This window comes from Corticium candelabrum, chromosome 15, assembly GCF_963422355.1.
Source record: "Corticium candelabrum chromosome 15, ooCorCand1.1, whole genome shotgun sequence".
Lineage (NCBI taxonomy): Eukaryota > Metazoa > Porifera > Homoscleromorpha > Homosclerophorida > Plakinidae > Corticium > Corticium candelabrum.
In genome coordinates, this window is record NC_085099.1 from 641,501 (window position 1) to 659,410 (window position 17,910).

The 17,910-nt window shown below is 40.9% G+C and overlaps 9 protein-coding genes across 11 annotated transcripts; 4 read left to right on the forward strand and 5 right to left on the reverse strand.

The window, feature by feature from the left end:
* The first annotated feature begins 287 nt into the window (after nucleotides 1-287).
* LOC134191062 (protein catecholamines up-like) lies at nucleotides 288-2,360 on the forward strand. Its single transcript, XM_062659619.1, has one exon. The coding sequence runs from the start codon at nucleotides 325-327 to the stop codon at nucleotides 2,284-2,286; it is 1,962 nt and encodes a 653-aa protein (XP_062515603.1). The 5' UTR covers nucleotides 288-324; the 3' UTR covers nucleotides 2,287-2,360.
* Nucleotides 2,361-2,745: 385 nt separating this feature from the next.
* On the reverse strand, nucleotides 2,746-5,285 carry LOC134190689 (uncharacterized). Its single transcript, XM_062659168.1, has 5 exons — nucleotides 5,150-5,285; nucleotides 4,103-5,038; nucleotides 3,444-3,758; nucleotides 3,269-3,313; nucleotides 2,746-3,200 (listed from the first exon to the last, which is right to left on the reverse strand). The coding sequence occupies exons 2-5, from the start codon at nucleotides 4,560-4,562 to the stop codon at nucleotides 2,893-2,895; spliced, it is 1,128 nt and encodes a 375-aa protein (XP_062515152.1). The 5' UTR covers nucleotides 4,563-5,038; nucleotides 5,150-5,285; the 3' UTR covers nucleotides 2,746-2,892.
* A 46-nt stretch (nucleotides 5,286-5,331) lies between these two features.
* LOC134190692 (uncharacterized) lies at nucleotides 5,332-6,713 on the forward strand. Its single transcript, XM_062659172.1, has one exon. It carries the CDS (start codon nucleotides 5,598-5,600, stop codon nucleotides 6,552-6,554), a length of 957 nt encoding a protein of 318 aa, XP_062515156.1. The 5' UTR covers nucleotides 5,332-5,597; the 3' UTR covers nucleotides 6,555-6,713.
* On the reverse strand, nucleotides 6,590-9,518 carry LOC134190681 (tubulin polyglutamylase TTLL11-like). 3 transcript variants are annotated; one of them, XM_062659155.1, is made up of 7 exons: nucleotides 9,399-9,489; nucleotides 9,189-9,307; nucleotides 8,533-9,127; nucleotides 8,376-8,472; nucleotides 7,292-8,183; nucleotides 6,975-7,154; nucleotides 6,590-6,913 (listed from the first exon to the last, which is right to left on the reverse strand). In XM_062659155.1, exons 3-7 carry the CDS (start codon nucleotides 8,836-8,838, stop codon nucleotides 6,691-6,693), a joined length of 1,698 nt encoding a protein of 565 aa, XP_062515139.1. In that variant the 5' UTR covers nucleotides 8,839-9,127; nucleotides 9,189-9,307; nucleotides 9,399-9,489; the 3' UTR covers nucleotides 6,590-6,690. The 3 variants fall into 3 exon arrangements, with proteins under 3 accessions (XP_062515139.1, XP_062515141.1, XP_062515140.1); XM_062659157.1 differs by lacking the exon at nucleotides 9,189-9,307 and having other exon boundaries at nucleotides 8,533-8,675; nucleotides 9,399-9,518; XM_062659156.1 differs by lacking the exon at nucleotides 9,399-9,489 and having other exon boundaries at nucleotides 8,533-9,366.
* A 31-nt stretch (nucleotides 9,519-9,549) lies between these two features.
* LOC134190684 (set1/Ash2 histone methyltransferase complex subunit ASH2-like) lies at nucleotides 9,550-11,215 on the forward strand. Its single transcript, XM_062659163.1, has 2 exons — nucleotides 9,550-11,034; nucleotides 11,094-11,215. The coding sequence occupies exon 1, from the start codon at nucleotides 9,589-9,591 to the stop codon at nucleotides 10,924-10,926; it is 1,338 nt and encodes a 445-aa protein (XP_062515147.1). The 5' UTR covers nucleotides 9,550-9,588; the 3' UTR covers nucleotides 10,927-11,034; nucleotides 11,094-11,215.
* Nucleotides 11,216-11,297: 82 nt separating this feature from the next.
* On the reverse strand, nucleotides 11,298-14,894 carry LOC134190686 (E3 ubiquitin-protein ligase makorin-1-like). Its single transcript, XM_062659166.1, has 15 exons — nucleotides 14,853-14,894; nucleotides 14,615-14,791; nucleotides 14,365-14,431; nucleotides 14,195-14,296; nucleotides 14,011-14,130; nucleotides 13,901-13,941; nucleotides 13,767-13,846; nucleotides 13,648-13,711; nucleotides 13,506-13,588; nucleotides 13,345-13,423; nucleotides 13,234-13,276; nucleotides 11,836-11,903; nucleotides 11,705-11,778; nucleotides 11,501-11,591; nucleotides 11,298-11,437 (listed from the first exon to the last, which is right to left on the reverse strand). Exons 1-15 carry the CDS (start codon nucleotides 14,879-14,881, stop codon nucleotides 11,398-11,400), a joined length of 1,158 nt encoding a protein of 385 aa, XP_062515150.1. The 5' UTR covers nucleotides 14,882-14,894; the 3' UTR covers nucleotides 11,298-11,397.
* On the reverse strand, nucleotides 11,936-13,211 carry LOC134190691 (uncharacterized). The gene is made up of 2 exons (XM_062659170.1): nucleotides 12,956-13,211; nucleotides 11,936-12,898 (listed from the first exon to the last, which is right to left on the reverse strand). Exons 1-2 carry the CDS (start codon nucleotides 13,180-13,182, stop codon nucleotides 12,223-12,225), a joined length of 903 nt encoding a protein of 300 aa, XP_062515154.1. The 5' UTR covers nucleotides 13,183-13,211; the 3' UTR covers nucleotides 11,936-12,222.
* Nucleotides 14,895-14,943: 49 nt separating the features above from the next.
* On the forward strand, nucleotides 14,944-16,829 carry LOC134190690 (alpha-(1,6)-fucosyltransferase-like). The gene is made up of 4 exons (XM_062659169.1): nucleotides 14,944-15,947; nucleotides 16,064-16,240; nucleotides 16,299-16,446; nucleotides 16,506-16,829. The coding sequence occupies exons 1-4, from the start codon at nucleotides 14,944-14,946 to the stop codon at nucleotides 16,809-16,811; spliced, it is 1,635 nt and encodes a 544-aa protein (XP_062515153.1). The 3' UTR covers nucleotides 16,812-16,829.
* A 107-nt stretch (nucleotides 16,830-16,936) lies between these two features.
* Nucleotides 16,937-17,902, reverse strand: LOC134190695 (14 kDa phosphohistidine phosphatase-like). The gene is made up of 3 exons (XM_062659175.1): nucleotides 17,742-17,902; nucleotides 17,266-17,390; nucleotides 16,937-17,206 (listed from the first exon to the last, which is right to left on the reverse strand). The coding sequence occupies exons 1-3, from the start codon at nucleotides 17,875-17,877 to the stop codon at nucleotides 17,111-17,113; spliced, it is 357 nt and encodes a 118-aa protein (XP_062515159.1). The 5' UTR covers nucleotides 17,878-17,902; the 3' UTR covers nucleotides 16,937-17,110.
* Between the last annotated feature and the right edge of the window lie 8 nt (nucleotides 17,903-17,910).

Below are 17,910 nucleotides of genomic sequence, written 5' to 3' on the forward strand. Positions count from 1 at the left end.
TTCTTTTGTTCTAGGAATATCGTTGAGCAACAGTAGCCGATTTTACACTGTGTCTAGCATGCGCTCATCCTGGTCATGCGACCAGTTACAAAGCCGAAGTTGTTTAAATATCTATGCCACTGGCAAATTCCGGATCCGCTTGCTCTGTGTGTGTGTGTGTGTGTGTGTGTGTGTGTGTGTGTGTGTGTGTGTGTGTGCGTGCGTGTGTGCGTGAATGTGAGTGTGGTGTGTGGGTGTGGGTAAAGATGTGGGTGTGGTTGACATGATACACGTAGAATTATCCGGGACTTGTCGCAGTTATTTGCTAGCCGCTAGCTTCACATCATGAATCTCTGGAAGAATTGCGTTTTACTGTTTCTTATCGGCTTCTGCTTTGGACGAGGCGATACTGCTCAAAATGAGGGGACCACCAAACAGGGTGACAACGTAGGATCCAGTGAGCAAGATGAGTTTGAGGAATACTTTGATCAGGATAGCATTCTGGAAGAAAGACAAGGAACTGATAAAGAACCATTAGAAAACGAACTAACAGGTGGTGACAACGTTGAACATGTTCATCAACACAATCATGAAGATCATGACCATGATCATATCCATGATCATAACCATATCCATGATGACCATGCTGGTCACTTTCACTTTCATGAAGACGACGTTGATATGGTACAACAAGGTAAAGAGAAATGGTTTAGGCCACCTGATGATCAAGGAAGCATTCAAGAAGATCACAATCATCATGGACACGATCACAATCATCATGGACACGATCACAACCATGATCATCATGATCATCACGACCATCACGATCATCATCATGGGCACAATCATGACCATCATCATCATCATCATCATCATGGGCACCATGGTAACTTTCATGAAGACGAGGGTGATTTGGTCAAACAAGGAAAGGAAAAATGGCTCAAACCTGCTGTTGATGAACCCAAACATGAAACTGTAGAAAGCTCTGAATTAAAAACAGACAGTGATCACCATGATGACAGTCATGTACATCATGATCATGAACATGACCACCACCAGCACCACCACCACCACCACCATCATCATCATGAACATAAAACAATTAAACCCAAGCATGAGAAACACCACAATCATCCTAATGGACAGGAAAGTGATCCTCAATTAAATAGTGGAAAGAAGAAATGGTTTAAACCTGTCAGTGATCATCATGAACATGAGACATTTGCAGATCATGGCTCACAGTCTAAGCAGCAGGCTTCGTGGGACACTTGGTCGCAATCCCTGCTTGCAACTGTCTTGATTAGTGCTGCACCTTACTTTATACTATACTTTATTCCATTGGAGAGCAACAAGAAGGAGCAGGAACCGCTTCTCAAGCTTTTACTGAGCTTTGCTTCGGGTGGGTTATTGGGAGATGCATTCTTACATCTCATTCCACATGCTGTCAATCCTCATGTCCATGGTGCAGATGACGGTAATATACATGGACACACACATCACAACCATGACCACCTCCATCACCACCACCATCAGTCTAATGAAGATGCACATGGACATCACCATGACATTAGTGTTGGTGTGTGGGTATTAGCTGGAATTCTTGCGTTTCTGGTTGTTGAAATGTTTGTTCGTCATGTGAAGTCTGGTCATAGTCATTTTGGCGGACATAGTCATTCGCATTTATCAGCCGCTGGTGTAAAAAAGGTAAAGACCCAGGAGGGAAACAAAGACAAAGAGGGCAAAGAGAGAAAGGAAAAAGAAACCAAGGATGCAGATGAACAGTCGCATGGTGATGCAGAAAACGACGAGGAAGAACAAGAACAAGGAGAACGAGAAGAAGAAAGCAGCAATACTCAAACTATTAAAGTGTCTGGATATCTCAACTTGGCTGCTGATTTTAGTCACAATTTTACTGATGGTCTTGCTATTGGAGCATCGTTTCTGATGAGCCGTAACCTTGGTGTTATCACTACACTCACAGTTCTACTACATGAAATCCCACACGAGATAGGTGATTTTGCAATCCTGGTTCAGTCGGGCTACTCTAAACAGAAGGCTATGTTGTTACAGCTTAGCACAGCCACTGGTGCCTTGGCTGGTTGTATGTGTGGGCTACTTGCTGATAACCTCAGTGTAGCAGCCACGTCTTGGATCTTGCCATTCACGGCTGGAGGATTCATTTACATAGCAACTGTATCTGTAATTCCTGAGCTGTTGGAAGAGAGTAGCTTCAAACAGTCAGTAAAGGAAGTGGTTGCAATGTTGGTAGGCATCTTGATGATGGTTCTTATGTGCTATGTTGAATGATTATAGCCGACCAAACAAAGTGCTAGTCACGAAGGATAGTAGTCTCGTGATTATACAATTGAAGAGCTGTTGAATTGTGTGATAGCTTGTCGTCATCAAGGGCGCATTCCATTGGGCTCTTCCAGAAGAGTCTAGAAAAGGTTGGAAGACCTGACACCAACAGATGATCAACCAATGGAACGCCTTTTCCACTTTGGAAGAGCCCAATGGAACGCCCCCCCCCAAGAGTAATGCCTTGAATTTACGTTTGCTTACTCCCTGCGTCACCTCACTAGCATACAGTGATTGACGTTTGCATAGGAACTGGTTCGTTTGGTTAATTAAGCATCAGAGATCTGCTGAGATCAGTTTCGCTTTATGATTGTTAAACTCAAACTGTGAAACATTGTCTCAGTGTTCCTATTAACTGCACTTAGTTGTTTGCTCACGCTGTCTTAAACATTCGGAAGTGTTACGTACTACTGTAATACACAATCTCCACTCTTTTTCACCACCATATTGTTATAAGCTACAGCACTTCAACAATCTACGTGACAACGAACACAATAAATGTCAATCAAACACATGCAACAAACAAACGAAACATGCAAACAAAAACGTTCTTCCTCAACCGTTGAAAGTCTTCTTCATCTCTCGTTTAACCAGTTTCCAGGGTTGAATGAGTGATGTTCCACTCAAAATAATCACACCTTGGTTACTTAATTGATCAGCAACTCCTGCCACAACAAATGATTGCTTGGATAGCAATGTTTGATTGCAGACTTTATTGCAATCGGCCAAACATTCCAATTTGATAAGCTGTCCCACCGCAAAGAATTCACTGACTAATTGTGGAACAGTAAACGCTTCATTCAATTTGGCTTTGTAATGGCCATCTTCTGTTAAACGTTTGTTCTTAACTGTCACTCTGAACACTAAAAAAAGATACAGCAAACATGTAATACTTCACTTATTGAACGCAGTTATTGTTGCACAGTTATACCAAAGTCAAACAGATCTTGATTCAAGACTTGACTGCCATTTATATCTGTAATATCAATCATATGTAACATTAGTTTTGCACTGAACTAAATGACAACCTTGTAATACAAGAAATCTTAAAACAGACATTTTTGTACATAAACAGGTTCACAATGTTGACAACACGCAAGTCTTACCAGGGCAATTAACTGGCAACGATGTAGTCAACTCTTGTGGAATATTGACTGTAGTTGGCTTCTGTGTAGTGGCAGGTGTCTTAGTTGCAGATGTCGTAGTGGCAGGTGTCGTAGTCAACTCATTCTCAGTAGGACATTGTGGCACACATTTTGATGAATCCCAATTTCTGTGCCTCTTCAAAACAATGTTGAACTCAGTGCTTATCCATTGAGTGTTGTTTATGGTGTATTTTGAAAGACTATGAATAAGACTTTCATCGCCAGAATTACATACTGAACTACTGCAGGGATCATAAGGACCCAAGTTTGTATCTCCTGTAATACAAAACTCAAATAAGACTGAAGACTGATCTAATATGTTTCCAATATATACAAAACAAGAGCAACAGCATGCACACAAGCACACGCACGCATGCATGCATGCACACACACACACACACACACACACACACACACACACAAACACACAAACACACACACACACACACACACACACACACACACACACACACAAACACACACACACACACACACACACACACACACACACACACACACACACACACACACACACACACACACACACCAACATGGTATGCATGCATATGCACATGCATATCAGCAAAAATATAGGCATGGCATACTCTAACATTATTAACCTTCAAAATACAGTTGCGTAATCAATCTGTTGTAGCAGTTGTCAGGAGTCGTCACCATGAAGTGAATGTGAGCTGGTCGAAAACTACGACCTAATGAATACTTGCCAGGATAAACAGTTCTAAACGTATACTCTCCTCTACAGTTTGAGTACAGAGTACTTCGACACCAACTCGCATCACGGTAGTTGCCTGTGGAATCCGCTTGCCAGACCTCTATTTTAGCTCTCTCCACAGGTAAATTGCATTCTTCATCAAGAATGAGCCCACTGACAGTCAGTTTGGGAACGGTCTTATAGCGTGGATCTCGTTGACACATGCTTTTCCGTTGTGGCTGATCTCGTTTAAAGAATGGACCCATGGTAGCTGACCCTGTAACTCTACAGGTAAGAGCTCCATCTGTCCATCTATGCAGTAGCCCAACAAACAATACAGTGACAATAATCCTTGCAGAAGTTGCCATGTTGTGATGACTTGCACAAAAGTCTATGTAACTCAACGTCCAGATGGCATTTTATAGATGTTATAGTGTCAATGGAAGTGGTGGCACAGATGTGTCCTGTGTTGATAACACCCTCGCCTATTAGGTAGACAATAGGTCATTTGGTGTCATTTCTAGCTGACGCAAGTCAAAGTGTGTTGCAAGTTAAAGTGTGTTACATCCGTTTCATCCGCGATATCCCTAGCTAGCAATTAGGTAATTATTATTATGAACTAGTAATATGTCAGAAGTTATAAACGGATGTAAGCAGTGGGTCAATCCAGGGAATGACGAAGGCGGGGAGAGACTGGCTCGAGTCTAGCTCACCCGCAACTACTAGGTCTCACCCGCAACTACTAGGTCTCACCCGCAACTCGTCTAACATCCGCTCCTAGAGCCTTGAAATCTCACCCACAACTCACATCCAATATCCGCTCCTAGCCTTGTTCTAAGTAGGCCTTGTAGCCAAACTTTCTAGCTCCCGTTGAACTTCAACGTTAACGTCCGCTCCTAGCCACCCGCAACTCAAATTAGTGGTCCACTCCTCTAGAGCCTCGTTCTACGTAGACCTTGTAGCTAATCTTCCTAGCTCCCGTTGCTGTCATGTTCTTTCTGTAGGTCTGACGGTCACAGTTCTCTCAAGGCCGTAGATCACAATGTTCGTCAGTCTAAAGTGAGAGTCTCAGCGCATGCGCAAAACACAGCGCATCCGGATCTGCGATCCACTCTGGGGCGGTTTTAGTGTAGCAAACGACAAACTGCTTCAATGAAATGGTACACACTGTACTGTATACAGTCTATAAAGACATGCGTGAGCAAACGAGAAAACGTTTACGTTATCCGGAAGGTCAGCTGTTGCCCTTAGGCCTACTAGTAGTGAGTCATCATTCGGCTGCCTGTCATTCGACTAAGCATTAGTAGTCCTACTGCGCATGAACTCATCGTCAGGTATAACAGTATCCGTCTTTGATGTTGGAATTAAATCAGAACACTGTCTAACTAACGTCGTCGTTCGTCATGTCTGGCCAAGTGTCGGTAGCTCGTCGTGTAGAAGACTTTGCTGTAGCTCATCAGCAACGCGAAGGAGGAGGGATTTTAGTCCGGCGACCGATTGGAGGACGTATTCGCAACTGTGACCCTTTCCTGTTGATGGATCACATGGGACCGGTGGAATACGGGCCGGGAGAAGCTGTGGGGGCACCGGATCATCCTCATCGAGGATTTGAGACGGTTTCGTATGTTATTGATGGCAATACGAAACACCAAGATAGCGCAGGCAATTCGGGCGTGTTGAGTCCAGGTTGGGTGCAATGGATGACCGCTGGATCTGGTGTGGTGCATAGTGAAATGCCCAGTGATGAGTTACTGGAGAAAGGGGGTCGCATGGAGGCATTTCAATTGTGGGTCAATCTACCAAAGAAGGATAAGATGATCAAACCTCGTTATCAGGATACTCCACCAGAGAGAATTCCAATTGCTACGACGAGTGATGGGAAAGTGACTGTTAAAGTAATCGCAGGCGAAGCCCTTGGAACAAATGCTACAATCGAGACTCGAACACCAATTCTTTACCTTGACATGCATCTTTCACCAGGCGCCTCTTTTACTCAGCCTATCCCTGACAGCTACAATGGGTTTGCATATGTGTGGCGAGGATCTGGTTTCCTTGGGGCAGAGAAAAGGCCTGCCAAGATGGGTGAAGTGGGAACAATGGGAGAAGGTAGCTCGTTTACTGTATCGGCTGGTCCTGATGAAGAATTACGAGTACTCTTACTGGCTGGAGAGCCAATAAAGGAGCCAGTAGTGCAGCATGGTCCATTTGTAATGAACACGTGGGAGGAAATACAGCAGGCATTCAAGGATTACCAAAATGGAAAGCTTGGAGAGATCAGAGGGTCCAGTGAAAGATACGAGAAAACAAAGAATGCAAGAGAGGCCCAGAAAGCAAGTGGTAAGTGGAATGATGACTTTTGATTTATAACTACAGTCAGACAACGTTGTAGTTAGGTTAGCATCTTATGTTTATTTGTATTGGAACAGAATATTCAAGAGTACAGTACTGTACTATCGCTTAGATGATTACAACGTATTGATACTAAGAATAAAGGAGTCAACTTGTAAGCACGTACTGCAGACAGTGTTGTAGAAGCCGAGATAGTCTCTCTCGCTGTGTCGCTTCCTTGCCATATAATTTATTTGCTATAGCCAGCAGAGCATCACAAAATCCCTCAAGAGTTAAACTGTTCTTCTCACAACCATGTTGACGAGAGATTTCAATGTAAAGGATGTCTGTTGATGCACCAGTTATACTTTCACTGCTGAGTTGACATTTCCTGTAAACACCAAAGTCCACAAAGGAGGGTAAAACTTTAGTTGTCATGATATATCTCATACCTTACAAATGTCCGAAAGGCACTTGATCCCATTTTTGTAATTTTCCTGACTCCTACAAAGTGTGTAAATAGTTTCTGACAGTATTCTAATAAGTCCAAACCTGCATATTCGTCTGCTGTAGCAGGAAGCAATTCAACACATGTAGAATCATCAGCCACTGTTAGGCCACCATGGGAGTCACTGTGGAAACAAGTTGAATTCCATATTAAAGTAGTGTCTGACAATGTAATTAATTAATTAATGGTTTCCGAGATAATCTAGCCAGTGTAAGTATGTCTCTAGTCTACTTAATAAATTATTGTAAACTGATGTGTTACCGTTTGAGTTGCCTTGCAAGTTGTAGGGCATTCAGTACAACCGGCTTCTTTATTTGAGCATCCAATGGTGATGGTATTGTTTTATGTACCCCTGGACTTATCTCTTTCTCGTAGTCAATCCGAAGGCTTGGGTTAGCATTTACTTCCAACAGGATGGGTTTCAGGTCATCTGTTATCAAAACATCAAATCCTAACACCTGGAAACACAACGGTTTTGCCTCATTGGAAACGACAGTACTCATCTCCAGCAGCAGCATAGGTTTCATAGCAATAACTGTCTTGCAGACTAGAGCATCAATTTTTGACCACAATATATCAATGTCATACCCTTTGTCAGCCAATTCTTGAAAGACAACAGAGACCAGTCGTTTGCTACCATGATCACCATCTTCTGTGTGGACATAACTTGCACTGCGTTTGTTCAATGAGTAGTTGGTTAGATGCATGAATGTTTTATGCAAGTTTTTGGCTGTTGGTTTCTTGTATGACTCAGTGCAGAACCGTGCTAAACCTTCTCGGACTATATACACTTGCAAGGGATCAACTGACATCAGTAGAACATACAGACGGAGATCAAACTTGAGGCCATCTATTAGCATTGGTCTAGATATATACTCTTGCACAATGCTGTCTTTCAAAACTCCACCCATGCTCAAATCTCTTGGCTTCTGAAACAGTCGAATTCCTTCTCCTTGTGAACCGTCATCAGGTTTAATAATGAACACAGTCTCTTTTGATAATGACTGCGGGCTCAAGGCATAAGCAGTAAAATTGTCCTGTTGATGTGGAATAGACCATGTTTGAGGAAAAAAGTCATACTCTTCAGGGAAGAGATCATACATTTGTTTCAATAAACGTCCAAGTTGTACTTTATGTGCCACTTTGCGCATCCCTGTTCACAAAAACAACTACAACGGTCTACGATACAAGTACAAGCTCGCAAATGTAATTACCAACAAATGCAAAGTAAGACAATACCTCAACATTTTTTTGTTATTTTATTTACAAATTTACCAAAATATGTACATGTTTTGATTAGTTGAAAAAATCCCCCCAAAAACTAATGACTAGAGCGTACGTGTACCTGGAAATCTGTTGACTCTGCTTTCAGCTAGCACACCTTGATCCGTGCACTCCAAACCATACCAGTACAGATCGCAATGAGAGTGGGAATCTATCACCTACAGAACACGATGTACAGTGACACACCCTCTCTGCTAATTCAATCTACATGTACGCACATTTTTCCACCCCAATTCTTTTATGCATAGTTGCAAAACATCGATGACTGAACGAGCATTTGATGTATTGATTGTTGTGACTCTCTTACGAGACTTTCGTTTAGTATGAGATTCTTTTGAACTTACTTCATGGACAGCAGCTTCTGCAATACTTATTGTCAAACTTATTGTTATCGCTATGTCACACACAGGAAAACCTGGTGTAAAAAAGAAAAATAGAAAAACGAGAACAAAGAAAATACTAGACCCAAGAGCAAAGCTGTGATAAACCCCCTCCCCCCTAACATATGATGGTCTTTCGTCCATTCCATAGCTATATGTAATTGCACGGTCTCTATCATCCTCAGAAATAAAGCTATTAGCAAAGTCTCTAATTGATCTATTTAAAATTTGTGGAAAGTCTGCAACTAACACTGTAGAGCGATTCTATTTCCCTGATGGACCTGAAAAATGATGAATTCATAGAGCATCCAAGAACCGATGACACATATGATAATGAATTTTTTGTCATTTGAAGACTTAATTCAGCAATGATGACATAGTGATGTTTTCTTTTTCTCACCATATCAATCAAAGGTAGCAACAGATCATAACCCTGTTGCAAACAACATAACACCAGCATGAGTTTTCCTTCCAACACCACAAATTCTTCTTACTGCATAGTGTTCCACCCAACACTTAGTCTAGACTTATTCCAAGTCCAAAGCTGACATCCATAGAATGTGCATGGATGAAGGAGTTTTCATCAAATGACAAAGAAAATTTGGGTTAGCTCCTATATGTTTGATATCATAGATATACCAGATATTGGTGCAGTTTCAGTGTCAGAAAGACGTAGAGCAAAACCATATTACCAAAACACTCACTTTCTTCGTTAAAACTGCAAGTGCTTCCTTCTGTTTGGAGCATTGTCAGCAAATACTGTCTACAATTTTGGCTGACGCAGTAAGAATGTGTCCCTTGACACGCCTTTTTAGGTATCGGAGTTGCACATGTAACGCACGCTACGTTCTGCAATGTATTAGGTCGGTACTGTACTGTATAATTTTGCACGCTATGGAAGAAACGTCAGAAGTCAACACTGAACGTGGAGAGTTTGATTATCACAATTCCGCTGTTTTGTTGATGGAGACCCCGCACCAGGTGTCGAGGAATACCGATACCTTTCCTTGTGTTTCTGGTCAATCAGAAACCGTGGAAGACCTACAGGTACCGGTGGCAGATTCAACGGTTGATCCAGAGAAGGAAGGTGCTGTAAACGAAGACAATGTCAACAGAACTGAATTTCATGAATCCAAAGAGGTTTATATGTCTGTCGGTCAAACTGAAGATAAACCATTGAAAAAATCAGAACGCAGGCTTGCTAGTAGACGTAGAGAACACTGGAGTAGCAAGAGACGTCTAGATAGTGGTCAAATAACGTCAACTAGCAAAAGAGTACGAGGTGACATCTCAACAGTACAAAAGCTTTCATCGGATGGATTTCCTATTGAACATCCCTTCAACAAAGATGGCTACCGTTATACATTGGCTGAACCAGATCCTCATGCTTCTGGTGACCTGGAGCAATATGCTGGAAAGGCAGTGCCAGCACGGTTATACAGAGTTGTTCTGCCCCAGTCCATATTACTCTCAATGAATGATCGAGCAAACCAGTTAAATTTGTCTGATGATCGATTGTCGGTGACTGGTGATAAGGGTTATTGTACTGTCCGTGCAACACACTGTGTGAGCCGTGGAGGCTGGTATTTTGAAGTAACTGTGAAGGATCTACCATCTGGGTCTGCATGTCGAATAGGATGGTCTCAGAATTATGGAAATCTTCAAGCGCCACTTGGATATGACAAGTTTGGCTACTCTTGGCGAAGCAAGAAAGGGACAAGGTTTCATCAAAGCAGAGGAAAACGTTATAGCTCTTCGTATGAAGCCGGTGATGTCCTTGGATTTTATATTTACTTAACGGAGTGGCGACCATGCAAGACAGTCATTCTACCCGACCATCACAAAAATCAGACTTTGATCAAGTTTAGAAACTACCTTTACTTTGAAGAGCGAGATTTGGTGGAGAAAGCAGAAAAATCTTTGAGTCCTTTGACTGGAAGCAAAATCATTTTCTTCAAGAATGGCAAGTCACAGGGTATTGCGTGGGAGGATATCTACGACGGAAGTTATTACCCTGCCATTTCATTGTATAAGAATGCATCAGTTCTAATGAACTTTGGCCCAGAGTTTCTCTACCCTCCAGAAGGTCTTACAAATTATAGACCAATGAGCGATGCTATAGACCAAGCATTTGTAGAGCATACTTTGGCTGACATGTTGTTTCACCTAGAATATGATGAGGATACAGCTGGCAATGCAGTGCATTATTCTCGTCAGTCACACAAACGATGAAGTGGCTCAATGCGTAGCAGCAGACAATGTCTAATATTTTGCTGTAGCTGTTAACAGGATTTGCTGTTGTAATATTGTTGTGATGAGACTTACTGGGATACAAAAAAGGTATAACAAATTCAAATAGCAAACTGGTAGTAACATGACAGATACACATTTCTGTTCAGCTTTCATTTCACCATCAGTTCACCTGATAAGGTACAGTGTACTGCTTCCATGTCTAGCCTTGTTTGGTATACACATGTAGTGCTTGTATCAATTTATGATACATACGGCAAATCAAGCAGAATTATGTGCACTGCGGGTGCTAATTTTTTTGCTATATGATGTAATTTGGTAAGACAATAGAGTAAAGAAAAAAGGTAAAATGTCAAGTCAGACAAACTTAATTTTCTTGTAGTAGCCCAAAAATATACTACCAATTCTAACAGAAACACAAGACTAACTACAGGCATAGACAGCAACCAGGCATCAATTTGCTTCCGTTCTAGCCTTGAGAAAGTCCCACAGCCTAGTCACATTACCAAGAAGTGTATCACTATTTACTGTAGACAAGGCACAACAGAATGAATACCTTGGTTTACGGATAGCCCTTGAATCACCATCTGAGTCTGTGTAGTGTCTTAGTTGGATGTCAGGTACTTCTACTTTACCCTCAACAGTAGCTTCAGACAACAAAATTGTGTTAATTCAAGCCATCAGAGATATAATGCAGTGCATCCGTATGTAATGCAGATAATTGATTAATTAGTTATTGCTGCTATAGCATTGGACATACTGTGCTTGTAGAAGCAACTGCTACCAAAAGGGCAACTGCCGACTCCAAAATCGTAGTATTTGCATGGAATTGAGCTACAGATTACAAAGCAAATTGAGCTGACGACAAATGAGTTGTGACCTGTAAGTGACCTCAATGCAGTCTTGTAGCCTTCTATTAGTCTTTGTTTCTCTTCTACCTCTTCTATCCACACTTCACTCTAGTAAAACAAACTATAATTATTCAACACACACACACACACACACACACACACACACACACACACACACACACACACACACACACACACACACACAAGAACAACTAGTTTTGTTTGGTTGTCATAATGGCAACAATCCCAGGTGATGTTGCAGAAAACGCAATAGCTAAGAAAGGTTACCGTGTACTAGCTGATACCACCCATTTGTCTAACGAGAAGTTACAGCCTAAGGGCATATAAAAATTTGGCTACATACATTCCAAAAGACTAGTTTAAATTATCATGATGGCATGTCCACTGATAACAGTGATGACTCTCTTTAGTGTCCTCTGTGTCTCTGGTGGGATTTAACACCTGCTTTTGAACGGCATTCCTTTCCACAAGATTGACAAACAAATGACTTGTTGGTAGGAACAATTTGTTCTTTCCGTTTCTGACGTTGAGCTTGAAGATGTCTAATACGATTTTCTTCAAACTGTTGGAGTGATGAATGGCAGAGAGATCTCCAGTTTGTTCTATCACTGGATAGTTTCTCAAAATGCAGGAAGTCAATCCCACAAGATTTCATATTAGCCTTGATAGAATCTTTATAACGTAATTTAGGACCACCTTGATGACGATGGCCCTGTTCCAGTTGACCAAAAAGGAGTTGTTTGGGAATTCTATCATTAGGCATTCGAGACATGTGACCAGCCCAGCGAAATTGGCATTTCATAACAAAAGATTCAATGCCACTGATGTTGCAACGAGATAACACTTCTGTGTTGGGTATATAGTCAGTCCACTGGATTCCACATATGCGGCGAAGACATCGCAGATGAAAACTCTCCAAACTTTTGAGGTTACGACGAAGAAGGGTCCATGACTCGCATCCGTACAACAGAACTGATAAGACTACTGCTTTGTAAACTGCAACCTTCGTGGTCAGTTTGATTTCATGCCTTTGCCAGAGTCTGTTGTACAATTTACCAAAAGCAGCACTGGCCTTTGATATCCTATGAGAGACATCTGCATCAACAGTTGCATTATTCGAAAGGAAACTACCCAAATACTTGAAATTGCTGACATAAGACAATGGGTGATCACCAATCATAACTGGAGGAGGGTTATAGTTTGAGCCTGGACGTGGTTGAAAAAGCACTTCTGTCTTTTTCAAGCTGATACTCAAGCCAAAACGTTTAGTTGATCTGTCTAAACAGTTGACAATGTGTTGAATGTCTTCATATGTGTGACCAACTAATGCGCAATCGTCAGCAAACAAGAGTTCTCTCAGTATCATACAGTATATAATACAGTATGTATAGACTATTCTGTCCATCTGCAAACTGACCGGTGTCACAAAATTTGATGGAACTCTACAGATAGGACATGCCCTGTAAGAATCAGAACAAAATCGGTCATAGACTGACATAATTGGTACTAATATCTAATTACCAGTAACCTGATAATCTTGTTATCTGCATGAGACAAATTCCTCCACTTTCGTATACAAGGCAGACAGAATGGGTGGCTGCATTCAGCTAGACATCAAAGCATTGCGCACGAGTCACTTCCATACAGTGAATACTTTATTTAATTGATTCAATATGTTTAGTTTCATACACAAGATGCCGAATCTTCTATCGGCTGGCTTTCTCTTATCCAAAACAACATCCAAGCAAATACTGCACTGAATACCTTGACTCCTGTAATTAAGTAAGTTTACAATTATCTGCACCAGTTATTTATATCCACCCAAATAAACCTTTTCATAGCAAACGTGTGCTCAATGTTTTCCTCAAGAGACCGCTGACATTCACGAATGTGATCTGTTTAAAAGAAACTCAAATCAATAAAAGCAATCTGATAGTGAACTATCCATACCATGCTGTTGTTCAAGATTATATGGATGAAGGCACTGCTTTCCACAAAAATCACAAACTGATCCATGCAGATATGGACAGCTGAAAAATTGATTTTGTCAACTGTAAAATCAACTTATATATGCAACCAAACACCTCTCAAATTCACACGACCCCATTGCAGCAAATGGACACAGCTACAACAATTTACAGAACACATGTATGTTGAATCTGATTTAATGACAGAACAATTATTGTCACATCACCAGTTTAGCTGACTCTTCAGCACTGAGGACATGAATTACTTCAGCTCCTGCCTTTGTTATGGTTGAATACAGAGACGAAAATTCATCTAAATCATTGTCAACAGTCTCTCTCATCCACGACTAGTAAAATAGAATTAATTGCAGGAAACAGTAGCTACGTCAAAATCATAACATCATCATTTACTGGAACAAATTCAGGAGCTTCAGCCCAATTTTCAGGCATTCCACTGGCAGCAGTTAGAGTAGTCATATCAATTGTCAACGCAGACTCTGTAAGAGTTGTCATCTGTGCAATAATGCAAAAGAGACGATTGCAGCTGCAGATAAATTGACAAAAGTGCTTGGCCGTTTTACTCTAGACTTGTAGGCAGCAACTTCACCAAAACTATGTTTAGCAGGAGGGCAGGGAGGAATAATTTCTCTGCCAAGCAATCAAATAAAAACACAGGTTATGAATTAATTTAATTAATTAAATGAAAAGACACCATCAGCTGTTTTGGTCGACTATAGTGAAAAGATTAATGTTAATAGTATAATTCACAGTACAGTACAACCAACAAAGACTTCAACAATATTCTACATCATTTTCAGTTTTCCTACGTACCTTGACTTTCTTGAAGGCTTTTCTTGCTCGGTAGGTTTAGTGTGATCATAGCGACATTTTTTGCCATAAGAACAGGTGCCCTGCAGATAGTAGCGACACACCATTTCAGGACGACTTTTCCATTCGTGTGAGAAACGGCAGTTTTCGCCTTCTCTACATGCCCCCGACATGAAATACCTATAAAAATGTACCTCACAACTAGAAACATACACACGCACAAAACAAACGAAACAATTACTTGCACAAAATCTTTCTTGGGTCATCCATTTCGGCACGTGCGCACATGCGCGATATCGTGCGCTACATCAGCACTGCGTCTCCGAGGGCTCATGTGTCGGAAGCGTCGCCCAAAATTCGATTTGAAGCTGTTGCAAACAGTCTTGTTGATTGCTTTATGTTTAGATAACATTCGCTTACGTCTACATGATTGTCACTGTAATAAGTCATCTTCATCCTCTAGTGTTCCTGTACGAATCGTAGAAAAGAATCGATTGAAACGTTTGTATGCAAGCAACAGACGACTCAAACAGGAAGTAGCAAATTGCAATATAAAAACGGAAGTTCTAGAAAGGAAATGTCTTCCGTTTTCTGTCGACAACAACGCGTGTCCATTTGGAAGAGTTCATGTTGTGTTGTGGAGGGTGCAGAGAAATGTTGAGCAATTGTGGAATTTCCTACGTCATAAATTGAAAGAATTTTCATACGTAATTACCTATACCCGTGGGTGGTATCAAGAAACTGTAACTGATTTATCTAACTTGTTTGAAGTGCTGCTCGAATGGAAAAAGCAAGAAGCGAACAGATTATCACAAGTTGTACAAAATCGATTCCAATTGCTGCAGAATCCTGGTGACTGCAGCCAAGCGAGACGGTTGATATGTGATGTAACGAAAGCTTGTGGATTGGGATGTCAGATGCATCATCTTGTCTTCTGCTTTATGGTTGCTTATCGAGACAATCGAACTGTAATTGTTGACTCATACAAATGGCAATATGCGCCATACAGAGGCAGCTGGGAAACTGTCTTTCAGCCCATTAGTAATTCTATTTCGTGTAGAACATTCAGTTCAATAGACATGAAGTGGTGGGAGAAGGAAGACAGTGACGACCTACTAGTGAAATTACCGGTAGCAGAAAGCTTGGACAAACAGCCGCCATTTATTCCACTGGCAGTTCCCAAAGATCTTGCTGCTCATATCAGTTGCTTCCATACACAGCCATCATTGTGGTGGATTGGACAAATTGTGAGCTTTCTACTGAGGCCCAGTGTCGATATGCAGCAAGTAATTGATGAATTTGCAAAGTCAATAGGATTTAGTAAACCAATAGTGGGGTACGTATTTGAACACATGCAGTACGCTAAGACTGTTGATGTCACTGTACTCTGAGACTGTTGATGTCACTGTACTCTTGAATCTCTATCTCTCATATGATATGTGTCAATTGCAGAGTTCATGTCAGACGAACAGACAAAGTAGGATGGGAATCCGAGTTACACAGTCTCAACCAATACATGGAAGTCGTTGAAAGCTATTACGAATTATTGGAGAAAAGGCAACAAATAAGTAAACGAAGCATCTATTTGGCAACTGATGATGACCTCGTCATTACTGAAATGAAGCACAGGTTTGTGGTTTTGTACATATGACAACTGCTCACAGTGACTATTTGTGTGTCAACTTAGGTATCCGGGTTACAACATTCTCAGCAATAAAGAAGGGGCAGTTGCAGCAAGGCAACAACGATACTCACAGACATCACTAAATGGAATTATTACAGATATACTGCTGCTGTCTCAGACCGACTACCTTGTCTGTACTTTCTCATCACAGGTATGATAATGTAAGCGATTTACAATTTTGTAATAAGTACATATCGGCTGTGATGGCAGGTTTGTAGACTGGCATATGAACTTATGCAATCGTACCATCCAGATGCATCTCAGAATGCTCATAGTCTTGATGAAATGTATTACTTTGGTGGACAAAGGCCTCGGCTTCAACGAGCTATTGCTCGGCATACACCGGCTGACGAATCTGAATTAGAACTGATTGTTGGTGATTTGATCAGTGTGAGAGACAATAAACATGGCTTCTTTCTAGGAATGTCTATGAGAACCAACAAGTATGGCCGATACCCTCCATACAAGGTCGAAGACATTGTAGATGAAGTAAAATGTCCAACCTTTGTTCATTGATAGCCAATTCTGCTAGTCCTAACAATCACTGATCCACAGACAATACCTAATTGCTTCTAGTTATATGTTTTATTTAGTTTATACTCGTGTATTGTAGTTGGTTTGAAATAAACATTATTATGACACTGATCCAGAGACAATTGGCAGCTAGGTATGAGTAACACTTGACCAACAAAAAGAAACAGAAAAGTCAGTAGACACAATATGTGTATATTAGAAGATATGTCCATAGCATACTACGAACAAGTAGGTATGTACAAAGTCAACACACAAAAACCATATGCTTGGCGTTAGACTAATCAATAACCTTCATTGCTGAAATCAATTTTTGCATAATGTGGATACTTCTCTTTTAATTTTTCAACTGTTACTGAATGATCTGCTCGTCCAAAACCCTGAAATGTTTAATATCTTTACAATTACTGTTTGCGACGTTAAATGAGCAAGTCTTAACCATAGAGTAGCCGTAAACATGAATAGACTTCTCTCCACTGTTGTGCTGAATGCGACCTCCACCAACACACTCACAGGTCAAGCCTATCCCTTCAATTCCAGGTTGCACTTTATCAAAAACATCAGCTGAAATAAAAAAATTACTACATGTCAACTAGTAATTAAAAACAGAGATCGAAACAATGTATATACAGTAGTTAATTAATTACTTGTAATTAAGTAATAATTATCGATTGTTGATTACTAATTAGTTAGGTAATGTGGTTGTAACAATAACATATAAGGTAATAAGAAAAATTGTTGGTGGGAAACTTATTTTTGCAAATTGGTGATTGCTAAGTTACCGCCAACATCTTAAAATGGTTTGCCCTGCAAGTAAAACGCCAAAATTAGTTCCCGACCAGTATTTCATCTTAAACGGTATGCAGTCACTAGAAGTAACTTAGGTTGCATGGTACAATAAGTATTTAGTCCTACCATGGTAACTGGCGAAATTATATCCTCGCACTATGTACTTCCACGAATCACTGCTCTCCACTTTAATTAGCACATACTTGAATCGTCCATCGGCATCAATATCTACATCTTCCACAGCATTCAATCTTTCGGCCATGATTAGAAACCCGGATAAGAAAACCATTAGTCA